Here is a 15,519-nt window from a genome sequence, read left to right as displayed (position 1 = left end):
CAGTTTAAATTCAGTGATTAAAGTCATCGCAGAGTGGCTTGCTGCTTTGATCCCAGAGCTGGAGAGGCAGAGGTGGGCTGATATTTCTGAGTTTGAAGCCAGCCTGGTCTACAAACTGAGTTCTAGTTTAGGCAAGGCTACAAAGATAAATCCTGTCTCAGTGATTAAGATGACTTAGTTGACTGCAACTAACCCTAGTCCCAATGTCTTCAGTTCTTAGAAACACAAATCCATGGCAGTAAGGATGACTCAGTGGGTAAGAGACACACCATCAAACCTAATGAGTTCAGGTGAATTCCCTGGAGCCCACACTGATGGAGAGAACCAGCTCTCCCAAGTTGTTCTCTGACTGCGGTACAAATGTGTGGACAAGAAAGTTAATTAATTAATTAATTAATTGGAAAATTAAAAACATTTTTCCACCACCAAAGACAACACTGCATAAACTATTGATATTGCAAGTGTACAATTTAATGTGAAGCTCCACAGCTTCCATTCTAAATGCATATTCTAACTGTATAGAGATTTATTGACTTGTACAGTCTGTGGGTCTGGTTAATTTTGGAGTATAATATTTTTATTTACTTGTAAGGTTTTTGTTTTGTTTTATGAGACAGGGTTTCTCTACATAGCACTGGCTGTCCTGAAATTCTTCAGGCCTTGAACTTAAAGCAATCCACCTGCCTCTGCCTCCCAAATTCTGGGATTAAATGCTTGTACCAGTATTTGCAGGATATATTTTAAATGATGAAATTTATAAAATTTAAAATTATATTAAGAACAGTTAATAGTAATAATGCTTTAATTGTGGGTTTTTATGCTGTGGGAATCCAATAAGATAGACTTCACTGATGCTTGTGAACAAACTCATTATTCTGAGAACTAGTAAGTAAAACAAGCCATTTATTTTTCTGTTCTAATGGGAACGACTTTTGAGGACTTCAAATGGTTGATCACTTCTTTATAAGAAAGTTCAGAATAATAAGAAGGGATGAAGGGGCTGGTGAGATGGCTCAGTGGGTAAGAGCACCGGACTGCTCTTCTGAAGGTTCGGAGTTCAAATCCCAGCAACCACTCATAACAAGATCTGACTCCCTCTTCTGGATTGTCTGAAGACAGCTACAGTGTACTTACATATAATAAATAAATGAATCTTTAAAAATATTAAAAAAAGAAGGGATGACAGAATAAGATTATCACAGTCTTACAACCTTCACTGAAATCATGGAACTAGACAGTAACCAAGAGCTGCTACTGTGGGTAAAGGCTAATAATGGAGAGTAGACAGGCTGGCAATACCTTCATCAACTCCCGATCCTAGTGTTAACTGAAAAGAGATGAGCAGACAATATCCTTAGACACACCACCTAAAAAATATTCCTGCCAAAATTAAAATAAAAAATGAAACCTGTATCAATGCAAACTTCCAAATCTAACCTCCATGAAATAAAAAGATAGTCATGTATACAATCATAAGTACATCTTCAAGGATATAATCAACAAAATACAGAATATGGCAAATTCTAGAGCAAGTCACTAAATTTAGCAAATAGCAAGAAAAAGATATAAAAGGTCAAACTAGATAGCAGACTAAAAGAGAATATCAATTAAATATAGCTTATAACCCTTATGTAGATCATGACTAAAGGAAACCAACTGTATGTATAGTCATTTGTAATTTAACCAGGGAAATATGAACCATGGCTGGGTAGTTTAAGATATTGAGTAGCTTGTTAGAACTTTTTAGGCATAAGCCAGACATGGTGGTACAGGTCTGTAGTACAACTACTTGGGATGTTGAGACCATGAGTTTGAGAGAATCCTAAGCAACATGGTTAGACACCTCCTCCCTATCCCTTCTATCTAGAAGGGTTGCCAAGATAGCCCAGGCTGGTCTGGAACTCACTATATGGCCCAGAGGACTGGCCTCAAACTCACAATCTTTCTGCCTCAGACTTCTAAGTGTTGGATTGCAGATGTGCACCATCATGCCTGGCCTGTAAGACTCCCTTAAAAAGTAACAATGGAAATGTGGTTATGATGTTTTTAAAGTCTTATCTTTTAGAAATACAAATGAAGCCCTTTGGCACTAGTGGTGATGCAGGCAGTGGGCCTGCTTTAGAATGACTGTAATACTATGAGAGGTTACTTATATAAGGGATGCCGAACTGGACATAAGCTGATTACAGAAACTGTGTCACAGACATGACCTTACTATCCTGTTCTCTCCTTTAGTCTGTTTAACTTTTTTCTATAATAAAAAGTGGGAAAATATTTTTCTCAGCAGATGATTAGACAGGATGCAGCGACTGCAGCTACAACTAGCTAGAAATGGTGCAGCTAAAAAATGTTTGGTAGCAGCATCTTCTTGATATGACAATCATAAAGTTTACTGCACTAAAAATGGCACAGATAAGGCATTGATTATTAAGATGATTGCAGCATTTATAATCTAATGCTAGAAACAAGAGCAAGGAGTCCTATGCCCCTCAAGCCCCTCGGTCATGAACTTAACAACCACAGTTCTTCTCTTTATAAACCCTCGCCAGCCATAACACACTTAGTTTTAATTAATTCTGCCAAGGCATAAACTTTAATGCAAGAAATAAACCAACCAGAGCACAGCAGAGAGGGAGATGAGGATCACTAAGAGTTCTAACTTACAGTGGTCCTTGATTCCTGAAGGGATTAAAAATGGTTTTGGTTAAAGAAATCCAATTTAATCAAGGCTGGAGTTGTGCCTCCATGGTGGTGGTGGTGGAGCGCTTGCCTTAGGCCCTAGGTCTGATCCCAGCACGGGGGTGGGGGTGGGGAGCTGGGAAGCCAACAGCAGATGACAACAATGGAAAGGAAAGCTTAGAAATGACAATGCTGAGGTGAACTGTTGAACTTGACAGTGACAAACCAATGCAACAGGCACCACAGGTGGTGTGTGCTCTAAAGAAGTTACAAAGTTACACAGTTTTCCAAATAGTTACAAAACTGGAATTTTGTAAGGAAATTATACATCAGATTAGGAGCCTCAGGAAGTATTGCTTGAGAACAAGGTTCCAACCACTGTACTGACAATAACTATCTCTTCTTTCATTTACAAAGTGAGAACTGTCTCTAAAATCTATTCAGATGAAGAAGAGAGATGGTATATAAAGAAATCAACTTGGAAGTTTCTTTGGTTTCTTGAAACAGGGTCATGCTATGTAGCCAAGGCTGGCCTTGAACTCCTGACTCTACACACAGCACTCTGAGTGCTGTGGTCATTTCTAGGCATGCACCACCATACTCAGTTAAACTGTTTTTTCTTTAAATATAAAAGCATAGACGAAACCTAGAGCCTATTATACACTAGGCAAGTACTCTAGCTCTGAGGGGTACAACTAGCCCAAAGAAATCAATTCTTTTGATTTGGTTTTTGAGACAAAGCCTCATAACATAGCTCTGATTACCCTGGAATTCAAAGATTCTCAAGTCTCTGCTTTCTGAGTATTGGGAGTAAAGATGTGAACCATGATGTCAGTATTCAAAGGGATAACTTTAAAACAAAGGGCATATGGACGCAAGTGAGACATTTTTTGAAAAAAAAACAAAACAAAAAAAGGTTTACATTGATTGTGTGTGTGTGTGTGTGTGTGTGTGTGTGTGTGTGTGTGTGTTTGTGCACCGTTGAACTTGGGTCACCAGGCTTAGCAGCAAGCATCTTTACCCACTGAGCCATCTTGTGAAACAAAGCATTACTCACAGGCACAGCTGTGTTCTTGGTCTTTCATACATCCCTCCCCTCTCTCTCCAGGCAGTCTGTGTCAGACCAATCCTTCTAAACTGTATCTGCAGCCAGGACTCAGCCTGGGCCTCAGGGCACTCTTGCTATTGCCAAAGGTCCGGCACAAGCACAATCATGCGAGCTGGTGCAGAACAGCTAGTCTCTCCCAGCAGCTTTCTTTAGGAACATCCAGAGAAGACACTCTTCCTTCCTTTGGGAATCATGAGATTCAAAACCACAACTGGATCTCTCTTCGCTCACCTCCCCGAGGGCTGAGAAAAAGCTAGCAGCAGCCACAAGGCTCTAGGACTAATGGTCCAGACACACAAAAGCAAGAATAAGAACACACTCCAGTGACATCATTAAGAGCCACAAATCTAGACAATCTCAAAGCTGTCTGTACCCCTGGACTTTTAATCCACTAATGTGAACTGACAAAGTCTCTTTTCGGATTGAGCTCATTTTAGTCCTGTCATATCAATATTCTATCACATTCTGACACAAAAGGTACAAAGTTCCACGGAGTTCTTACCTTCAGATGACTTGTCTTTGCCTTAGTAAAAGGAAAATCCTATTCTCATGAGTTATATATAACTAGAACTCACTCTGGCATTACACACATCTAGCCCGAGTAGAGTTACTGTGTACTCACACTCATCCAGCCCCAGCTGGTAGGCCAGGTTCTGTAGGCCTCGTACCTTCTCCATCAGGTTAGCTGTGGTGAGGCTCCCCAGTTCTGAAATAAAAGACTGTATTTCAATATCACTTCTCTCTACTCCTCTCCAGTAACAGCTGGTTTGGGTTGAGATTTCTTGTAATGAACTATTTCAAGCTGGGCTGGAATGCCAGAACACTGGCCTAGCATAGCATGCAGGAAGCTCTGGACCTGATCACTAGCACAGTGAGAGGGATCACTAGCATTAGTGATCAAGGGGGAAAGGCCCCTTGTGGGTGGGACCATCTCTGGGCTGGTAGTCCTGGGTTCTATAAGAAAGCAGGCTGAGCAAGCCAGGGGAGGCAAGCCAGTAAGGAACATCCCTCCATGGCCTCTGCATCAGCTCCTGCTTCCTGACCTGCTTGAGTTCCAGTCCTGACTTCCTTTGGTGATGAACAGCAGTATGGAAGTGTAAGTCGAATAAACCCTTTCCTCCCCAACTTGTTTCTTGGTCATGATGTTTGTGCGGAAATAGAAACCCTGACTAAGACACTGAGTGAGTACAAGACAGAACCTTATTTCTTCTCCTCCAATTTTACATACTGTTCAACAAAAAGAGTAAGGATTTCTATCACTGCAAAACACCTTGGCATTATACTTAACTTTTTAAGAGGGTTTTTTTTCTTTAAGATTTTAAAATATATTTAGTGTGTATGTGCACACTACTGCATGTGTGTCAGGAAGCAAGCAGGAGTTGATTCTCTCCTATCGTGTGGGTTCTAGAGAGCAAACTCGGGTTGTCAGGGCCGGGAGCAAGTTCCTTTACAGCTGAGTCATCTCTCTTGCCCAAGGATCCATTTATAAAATTCACTTTTGCCTGTCATGCGAAATGAACATACTAATAAAATATGAAGGCTTACAATGTGACATGTCACTGAGAAAACCTTGCAGATATATCTTGGTCATGTAAAATAGATGTCGCCATTTCTAAATTCCATGTTTTCAATTATACATAATTGCAAATAACAGCAACAAAATACTGTTCACCAAGTTCCCAATGGCAAAAAAACAAAAACTAAATATAAATCTTAATTTCCCCTTCAAATCCAGTTTTCTTTATTTTGTTTCCAATTAATTACACTTTCCTCCCAGATCTTTCTTACTTATCAAAATAATGGTTACTCCCCAGATTTTCATTTAAATAGCACCTAGTTCCTTGTTTAAACTAGAGGTCAGTTTACAGGAAGTCTAACACTACATGAACTCTCACTAAACAGTCAAAGTTTTCTTAAACAAATGCTCATCATTTATTACATAAATACTTTGGGTTATCAGGACAATGAACCTGAGATGCCTTGAGACATAATTTTTCCACGGATTGGAAGGAATCAGCATTTCAACATGCAGACAGAGAACAACACCCTTATAAATTTCCCCCTGAATTACGAAGGCCCTGCTAGGTGTGATAGTAACCACACTTCTGAAATCCCAGCAAGGAGTTCTGGGATTCCATTGTCATTCTGCAGTCTCCCCTGTATCCAGCACACAGGACTTTCTTGACTGCTTCAGCTGCTTAAATAGCTCAGGACCCCTGACTTCCACCTTAAATTCAGTCTACTACCGTCATGACTCTTAACACTGTAAAAATAATTTTTTTTAAAAAAAAGAGCAAAGTCATAAAATTAATGTTTTAACTTAAATTTTCATTCTGATTAAACTAAATCATTTATCAAAAAATCGTATTCACTGCTCACAGAATTCTTGATAGAAGAAACTGAAAGGACAGAAAGAAATAAAATAAATAAAAGCAATAAGGCAGTGGTTCTCAGCCTTCCTGATGCTGTGACCCTTTATACAGTTCCTCATGTCATAGTGACCCCAACCATAGCATCACTTTCATTGCTATTTCATAGTTGTAATTTTGCTACTATTATGAATTGTTATGCATAAACCTGATACGCAACCCCTATGAAAGAGTCATCTGACCCTGAAAGGGGCCTCGACGCACAGGTTGAGAACCACTGTGCTGAAGGGTAATCATTCGATAGTACTGACGGCAGTATAAGGAAGGCACTTCTATTACAGTGAAGACCAGTCTTCAAAAGATCAGTATTTAGATTTTATAAGTTTGTAAATACTGGTCATTTTGTCTCCAAAACTTGGTTTTTAATCATACCTTCAGGGCCTTCATAATTCAGGGAGGGTTTTGTTTGTTTGTTTGTTTTTGTTTTTGTCTAATATAAGCATTATACAAAATTAAGTTAATTAAAAATAAATAAATAAAAGTGAAAGAGTCCATGGTGGATTCTTGAACTGGCTACGTTTCTACACATGCAAAAAGTGGAGAAAAACATTCCAGTCAGACAAAGACAGGAAAGGAGGCAGAGCCAAGCCAAGACCACTGGAGGGAGCAGTAACAGAAAAACTGCCCAGGGGTTTGTGCAAGGACAGAAATGGAAGAGGACAACCAGGTTTGGTGGCTGCCCACAGTCCCAGGTACAGGAAGCTGAGACAGAAGGACACTTATGCACTCAGAGACCAAACTGAGCAATGGAAAGAGACACAGTTAAAACAAAAACAAGCCAGATGGTTGTAGGGCAGGCCTTCAGCCTCTGTACACAGGAGACAGAGGCAGGCACAACTCCAAGTTCCAGGCCTGCCTGATCCATGACAGCCAGGGCTACACAGAGAAACCTTGTCTCAAAAACCCAAGCCAACCCAAACCAAGTCGAAAAAGAGGAGAGTAGACACCAGCATCGCATACCTTTCAACATATCAATGTCATCACGCTCTATCTCAGCCATCCATTTCGGTGGAGAGCTTGTGATGGGCTGTCAGAAAATAAAATAGAATATATTCATTCAGGAACATCCTTCTTATAAGAATGTATTTGTCACACAGCCTTCAGACTGTTTAAAAATCCTGGCAAACTGCAATCTCAAAAATCCAGGTTTGTAGGTAGAGAGATGGCTCATTGGGCAAGAGGAACAGACCGTTCTTCCAGAGGACCCAGGTTTGATTCTCAGCACCTACAACCACCTGTGACTCCAGTCACTTGGGATCTGTTGCCTTCTTCTGGCCTTCTTGGGCACTCGGCACAAATATGATACACAGACATACTTGCAGGCAAAATACCCACATACACAAAACAAACAAACAGACACAATTTTAAAACCAGGTTTCTAGGTTGAGACTTTACTCCAAAAAGTCCCTGCACAAAATGCTGCTGCTAGGTTATAATAAAGATGGGCCCAGGGGACTGAACTCAGGCCACCAGGCTTGACGATAAATGTGTTTAATGTGTGAGCCATCTCACCAGTCCAGAGTTCATAATTGTATTGTAGAAATTTTTAGCATTTTAAATACCTTCTCATTTCTATAAGTAAACTTAAAATTATGAAAGCCCATTTGTAAGATGGGTAGCTTTCAAATCTAGTTGCAAGTAAGAATCACCTAGATAATGCTAAAAAATAATAAATGTTAACAGACATAGTAGGATAAACAATCTGAGCAAAGACTGGGGCAAAAAGGATGGCAAGTTCAAGGTCAGCCTCAGTTACGGTGGTGGTTTGAGGAGAATAGCTCCTATAAGCACATATACTTGAATATTTAGCCCCTAGTTAGTGGAACTGTTTGGAAAGGATTAGGAGGTGTGGCCTTGTTGGAAGCAATGTGTCACTTGGGGTAGGCTTTGAGGTTTCTTGCTCTCCATGTGCCTGCTGCTTGTGGATAAGTAAGCTCTCAGCTATTCCTCCAGTGTCACAGCTGTCTGCCTGTTGCCACGTTCCCCACCCTACCATGATGATCTCTGACACTGTAACCAAACCCCCAGTACAGTGCCTTCTTTTATAAGTTGCCTTGGTCATGGTGTCTCTTCACAGCAGTTCAACAATGACTGAGACAGCTACAGTGAGATCATCTCCTCTCTCATCCCTGTGCAAAAACCAAGCCCAGGTCATTAAGAAGGACTACGAGAAAAAACAGAGCTAATGAATTAAAAAACCACCACCACCACCACCACCACCATCAGGCCAGTGTGATGGTGCAGCAGGTAGTGAGTGAGCTTGCTGCCAAACCTGATGACCTGAAGTCAAACCCCAGGAAGCTCAATACTAAAAAGAGGGAACCAACTCCTACATTAAATGGGGGGTGGGAGGCTTCAATGTTATAGTTGGGGTGAACAGAACCCCAGTGTTACATCAAGTATTTCAGATGTTTGACCTTAAAGCCTATGAGCTGAGCAAAGAGGCTCACAGGCAAGGGTCAGAATGGCAAAGTGAAACATTTAAGCAGAGAAAGGGATTATCAGCAGCTAGCAGTCTGATAATCTAAACATATTTAAAAGTCTAAAGTCAAAAAAGGATTAGAAGACTATGACACTAGTCTTGAAAATAAAGATTTGAGCCTTTTACCCAAGAGCAAACTTTGGATAAACTTCCACAGACAGAAGTTGTTTTACTTACACTTTTGAAAGAAGCTGCAAATTCAGCGACACCTGGTACTAAAAAAGAAAAAAAAGTTACTCATGTAGGAAGCATTTGTGTTTAGGCACTGAGGACTTAAATAATAAAGAAATGCTGGGTGATGGTGGTGGTGCACACCTTTAATCCCAGCACTCAGGAGGCTGACACAGGGGGATCTCTGTGAGTTCAAGGCCACTCTGGGCTATAGAGCAAGTTCCAGGCCAGCCATGGCTACACAAAGAAACCTTGTCTGAAAAGAACAAAACACAAACGGACAAACCAAAAACCTAAAAAACTGAAAACCAAATCTTGCCTTCAAGTAGCTTACACTCTAGAAAAAGACAGAGCATATATTATCAGCATCACTTAAGCACTTCAGAAAAGCATCAGGTGTCACAGGAAGACAAGAACAAACAAATAAGCTCTCATGGGAGCGAAGGGGCGGAAGAAGCTTCTCTGAGAAACCACTGCCTCCCGCTTTAAAGGGCCAGGACTGGGCCTGAGAACAGTAAGCTATCTCTCGCCTCAGTTTTAACCCCCTCTCCAGAGCTAGCGATTTAGACCAAGGATAGAGTGCTTTTCTAGCATGCACATGACCTTGGTTTGAACCCCAGGGCTACTAATAAATAAGTAATATAAATAAGCTAAACATTCTTTTCAGTTGTCCTGTTTGGTTTATTTATGCAAATGCCTCATGGATACTACCACATTAAAAAGCAAAGCAGCTAAAATACAAAGGTAGAGGGAAATAATGTTCAATTCTGTTAACTAAGAAATACAAGCTGGGGCTCAGTGGAGAGAGGCACTTGCCACCAAGCCAACAACCTGAACTGTAGAGTCTCAGGCTTATGGTAAAAGGCCAGAACTGACTCGGACCAGCTGTCCTCTGATTTCCACACATGCGTCATGGCACGTGGCTGCTTCCCTCAGCCCAATAATGAATATAATTTAACCTAAAAGAAATGCAAGTTAAACATAACAATGAGGAGTGACACTGGCTAGTGAGAAAATGGGCAGTCATCCTCTTCTACATACAGGATAGATATGCAAGGATACTCACTGATACACTGCCTGTGAAATACAAATGAGGTAAGTTAGGTTTCCAAATAGAATGTGAATATAGAAGCTAGAATATACCTGTCCACTGTAATATACATAAAACAATGAAGCAGACCTACAAAGATCAACATGGAACGATCCATCAAATTTCCTGTTGAAATAAGTTAAGCTGAAAGCTCTATACATATTACATCATCACTATGAAAACCAAAAATTCCTGTGTGATATACATGCAGACAATACATAACATACATATGTATATGCTTATCTGTACACGTATAAAAAAGTCCAAACAAGTCTGTAATAAAATTACAAACAATATTTAACTATTTCACTAAAGGAGATGAACAAATGCTTTGTGCATCTCAGTATTGTCTGAAATTCAGATATATCGTTTTAAAACTATAATTTTGTTTAAAAGCTCATTATCACTTCTTGCAATGTTCTGAAAAGTTAAACCACTAAGTCCCTATTTTTACTGTACATCAATCTCTTCTCTTTAAACCAAAATAAAAATTTTAGTCATCAGATCCATGATAACACTATAAAATTCTCCCAAGGGAGCGCCGGCTCTCCTGCGTCAATTCTACTATGAGAAAAGTCATAACTCACGCTGTTCTGGCCAGAGATCTGGTGAGGCACGGTCAAGTTTCTCAAAACTTAGCAAAGATGCTTCCAAATCCGTCCCTAGAACCAAACACCAAGATGGGATGAGAAATGCATTCATTCTCATTTTATTATATTTCAATCTCAAAGAACATAGCCTGAAACACTCAATTAGAAGTTCAGAGGTCTCAACTATTGATTCCCTGAAGCCCTATTGGGGCATGATGTAATACAAATAAATTTGATTCTCCCTCATCAAAACTCAGACTTCCACTTTATTAAAATAAGTGTTTAAGAAAGTCAGGTCTCAAAAGAAAAAAACAAACAAACAAACAAAAAAAAAAAAAAAGAAAAGAAAAAGAAAAAGAAAGTCAGGGCTCAGCCAGGCGGGGTGGCATACGCCTTTAATCCCAGCACTCGGGAGGCAGAGGCAGGAGGATTTCTGAGTTCAAGGCCAGCCTGGTCTACAAAGTGAGCTCCAGGACAGCCAGGGCTATACAAAGAATCCCTGTCTCGAAAAACCAAAAAAAAAAAAAAAAAAAAAAAAAGAAAGAAAGAAAGAAAGAAAGAAAGTAAGTAAGTAAGTAAATCAGGGCTCAGTGGTTAAGAGCATGGATTGCTCTTCCAGAGGTCCTATGTTCAATCCGCAGCACCTCATGCAGCTAACAACTGTCCATAATTCCAATTAGCATACATGTAGTACAAAGAAATACATGCAATCAAAATACCTATACACATAAACTTTTTTTTAAATGGGTATCAGGTGGACATGGTGATTGACACATATAATCCCAGCATTTGGGAGACTAAGGCAGGAGCATTGAGAGACCAGCCCAGACTACAGCAAAACCCCTTGTAAAGAAGAGTGTCAGCAAACCCACCTGTCTTCCTACACTCTTCAACTTGTCTCCAGTTACAGTCAGCTAAGTGTCACTGCTCTCAACAAAGATAATCTTGACTGTAGACCACTGTCTTCAGCTTTAATAAGCACTTCAGACAGTCTTCTTGTAGCAGAAGTTTCTATTTTAGACTCAGAGCCAACAAGCAAGCCTGATCTAGAATTTATCTCCCTTTTCACTTATTAAAAGAGCACTTTGCTGTGTGATGGTGGTGAATGACTTTAATCCCAGCACAAGGGAGGCAGAAGCAGGTAGATCTTTGAGTTTGAGGCCAGCCTGTACACAAAGTAAGACCCAGGACAGCCAGGGCTACATAGTGAAACCCTGTCTCATAAAAATAAGTAAACAAATGAGAGAAAGAGCGAAACTATACTTAATGTTAACCAAGTCTCCACATGTATGTACACACATGCACCAGTATCCATATGCATGTCTGAGTGCAGACACACACAGAAACATGCAAACTCTCCCTTTAAACTCATAGCCTCCCTCCTGGGTATCCCGTTGTCCTTACTCTCACACCTCACACTCTGTGTGTGTGTGTGCATGCACACATGCATATATGGATGTAATAAGTCTACAAATAGGCATATGACAATAAACACCAAAAAGGATGCTAAATGTTTTTATTTTGTCTATTAGTGGCTCACTAAGAAGCTAGCTGGCCAGCATGCTCTCAGGATCCAGCTGTTTCTGGGCATACCCTCCCCACACCCACAGAGCTGGTGGTACAACCATGCCTGGCTTCCAACTCAGGTCCTCATATTTGCAAAGCTAGCTGCTTACCTACAATGTATCATCTCCCCAGGACCTACACCCTCTAACCTATAAAACTCTTAGTTCAGTCCCTAGTGCATTGAAACTACTGTTATCAAGCTTCCCTTTGCCAGACCGTCCCACTTCTATGTGTCCCTGCTATGACCTCCCACAGCATGAGATGCTTTCATGAAACTGCTGCGCTTGTTTCCTCTTAGTGACTCCTCCTTCACTCTGCTCCACTCAGATCTCAGACTGTGCTGGCTCTACTCTCTACAACTTCCACCATCATATACCAATGACCATTCCTATTTCAAGGCTTACCTGTCCTCCTGTCCAAGAGGCTCCTTGATGTCCCTCTCCATTTGCACGTAGGGAAAACCCCTTAATAGCGCTATGTTCAAAATCCACTTACCCAACCTTCTCCATCTCAAGAAACTGCAATGCCACAAACCCAAGTTCTTTGACTTATTTACTTTTCGTTAGTTTACATTTGTGTAGCATTCCATGGATTCTGGCCTTTGCACGATGGCTGCTACCATTTCTACAGGGCCGAGACTTATCTCTCCACAGAAGACTTATCTCTCAGCACAATTCTCTGCTTTTGTTTGGTCTGCTCCAGGAGTCACTGTGTTACTTTCTGATACACATAAGCACATCTCTTTGTCTTAGTAGAATTAAGTCTCCTCTCAGATACCAGCACCTTCAATTTGAAGAAGAGCTGGATGCTCTCTGCTTCTAGAACCTCACTTATCCAGCAAAAACTGGCCTTGTACCACAGTCTTCCAGATACTGGCTTTTAGAAATCCTGCTCCCAGGAGACCTCCACAGACACCAAGATGAACCCCAATTTTTTAAAAAGACAACAAAAATCTTACCAACACTTTTTTTTTTTTTTGCTAGTAAGAAAAGGATGTTTTAGCAAAAACAAAACAGAACAAAAAACAAACAAACAAACAAACAAAAAAACACCCAGGCTAGAGAATCTCTTTTGTTGTGAACACAACTTCTTTGGTAAGAGGCCAGGCATAGTGGTACAGACTTTTACTGGAGGCACAGGTAGGAAAGCAAGAGGATGGTGAGTCTGAAGCCAACCTGGGCTACACAGTGAGACCCTATCTCAAAAAAAGGAAAGAATTAGAAAGGAGGAAACTCTGGTATCCTTACTTTTGAATATAATCTAATCATCCTCTTTAGTACTAAAGACTGAACTTAGGGTCTTGGTCATGATCAACAACTCCCTAGTGCTGAACTACAGTCTCACTTCTTATTGTTCATTTTCAGATGTAGTTATGGTATGACTGTCTTGTCTTCATGGTATATATGTGGAGTACATGTGTGCTTGATGTTCATGGCGGTCAGATCCACTGGAATCGAGTCATGAGTCACCATGTAGATGCTGGGAATAGAATCCAGGTCTTTTGCAAAAGCACCAGGTGTTCCTAACTACTGAGCCATCTCACCAGCCCCCTGCATCCCCCTCACATTTTAAAAAAAGATTTATTTACTATGTACACAGTGTTCTGCCTGCATGTACACCTGCACACCAGACGGGGGCACCAGATTTCATTGTAGATGGTCAGGAGTCACTATAGGGTTGCTGGGAATTGGACTCAGGACTTCTGGAAGAGCACCAGTGCTCTTAATCTCTGAGCCATCTCTCCAGTCACTCCTCCCTTACTTTTAAAAATAAAACGTTTTATTTTAAGCTGTGTTATGGTGGTGCACGCCTCGGGAGGCAGAGGTAGGAAGAGCTCTGAGTTCAAAGCCAGCCTTGTCTATAGAGCAAGTTTCAGGACAGCCAGGACTATACAAGAAACCTTGTCTCAGGAAAAACAAAAACAAAAACAAAACAACCAACAAACTAAACCAACTTTTTATTTTAGACACGATTTGCCTACAATTCCCTCTACAGCCTAGGCAAGCCTGAAGCAACAAACCTCCTGCCTCAATCTCCCAAGCTAGAATTAGAGGTCACACACCAAGGCCAGTTTTACTTTTGGATAAACGTTAACTTAAAGCCAAATCCTTTACAGGCATTATTCTAAAACCTAGGATTAGCCGGGCAGTGGTAGTGCACGCCTTTAATCCCAGCACTCGGGAGGCAGAGGCAGGCGGATTTCTGAGTTCGAGGCCAGCCTGGTCTACAGAGTGAGTTCCAGGACAGCCAGGGCTATACAGAGAAACCCTGTCTCGAAAAACCAAAATAAATAAATAAATAGTAAAAATAAACAAACAACCCCCCCCCAAAAAAAAACCCTAGGACTAAATTAATGAAATAAGACAGAATTGGAATTTATAGTTGGGTGTGGCCCGGGCAAAGTGCAAAGTTAACAGAATAACTATATAAACTGAGATGCTGAATAATGACAGAAGAGCAATTCCAAATATTAAAGCAAAACCGCGAGCAAAAGCATACGGGTATATCAAGAACACCTATATGTCTACTGAGATGACTTGCGTCTTAGAAGACAGAATAAGCAGAATTGCTCCTGCCCTCAGCCTACGGAAACAACACATAAAGTAGAGGGGTGACGAGTTAAGGAAGAGTTGAGAAGCGTGAGAAGCGACATTAACAAGCCGAATTTTCACTCCCTCGGGACTCAGGGCAAGGAAACCAGGTCCCCGCACCTCCTGCTGCCAAGGCAACGGACCTGAACTGAGGAGACAAGCTTCTCTCTCTGCCGGCTCGGTAGAGGAATGAACCCTAGACCTCATGTCAGTCACCACTCACACTTCACAGCCATAGAGCTTGAGAGACTCATACGTACCAGCTCTACTGAGATGAGAACAGAACCAACACTCCAATGGGCCTGTTCAAAAAGAAAGTTCCCTTTCCCCTCAGCAGCTCCTTTTGAACCCTCAGCATCACCGATGGGCCGGAGCGACCTCTGTCCTTTTTCCCCCCATAGGGACTCCGGTTGATGGACTCCTTCCTAGTACACAGCAAGGAGACCTGGTACTAGGCACCTGCTAGCTGAAAAGCCGGCATACCCCAAAGGAGAAAAGTGGGAGAGAAAGGAGAGGGGCGCAAGAAAAAAAGAGTAAGGGTGAGGACAGAGGAAGTTCCCAGAGAAGCAAATAATGATACTACAGGCCAACAATCTCCAAGCCGGCTCTTACCGTCTGTGGGAGACGCCATCTTCCAGCCCATGTCACGTGACGTAACCAACCGTCGGCGGGAAAGCGAGGATCCGCAAGCCACGCCCCTAGCAGGGATAACCTATCCTTAGCTCACAGCCCGGTCTCGTTTCCCTACTTCATAGGGTAACATTTGCCTAGTCCCACCCCAGACAGCAGCCCCACCCACGGAGTGGTTAAAGT

General features: G+C 41.4%; 1 protein-coding gene across 1 annotated transcript in view; it reads right to left on the bottom strand.

The window, feature by feature from the left end:
- The window catches only part of Lin52 (lin-52 homolog (C. elegans)), an 80,026-nt gene extending 64,672 nt beyond the window's left edge, over positions 1 to 15,354 (bottom strand). The window contains exons 1-5 of the mRNA NM_173756.4: positions 15,319 to 15,354; positions 10,547 to 10,621; positions 8,876 to 8,913; positions 7,177 to 7,243; positions 4,410 to 4,493 (exon numbers count right to left, since the gene is read on the bottom strand). Coding sequence (NP_776117.1) covers positions 4,410 to 4,493; positions 7,177 to 7,243; positions 8,876 to 8,913; positions 10,547 to 10,621; positions 15,319 to 15,349 — 295 coding nt within the window. The 5' untranslated portion in view covers positions 15,350 to 15,354. The remainder of the gene's footprint in view (positions 1 to 4,409; positions 4,494 to 7,176; positions 7,244 to 8,875; positions 8,914 to 10,546; positions 10,622 to 15,318) is intronic.
- Positions 15,355 to 15,519: the final 165 nt, after the last annotated feature.

This window comes from Mus musculus, chromosome 12, assembly GCF_000001635.26.
Source record: "Mus musculus strain C57BL/6J chromosome 12, GRCm38.p6 C57BL/6J".
NCBI lineage: Eukaryota > Metazoa > Chordata > Mammalia > Rodentia > Muridae > Mus > Mus musculus.
This window is presented reverse-complemented; position numbering and strand designations above follow the sequence as displayed.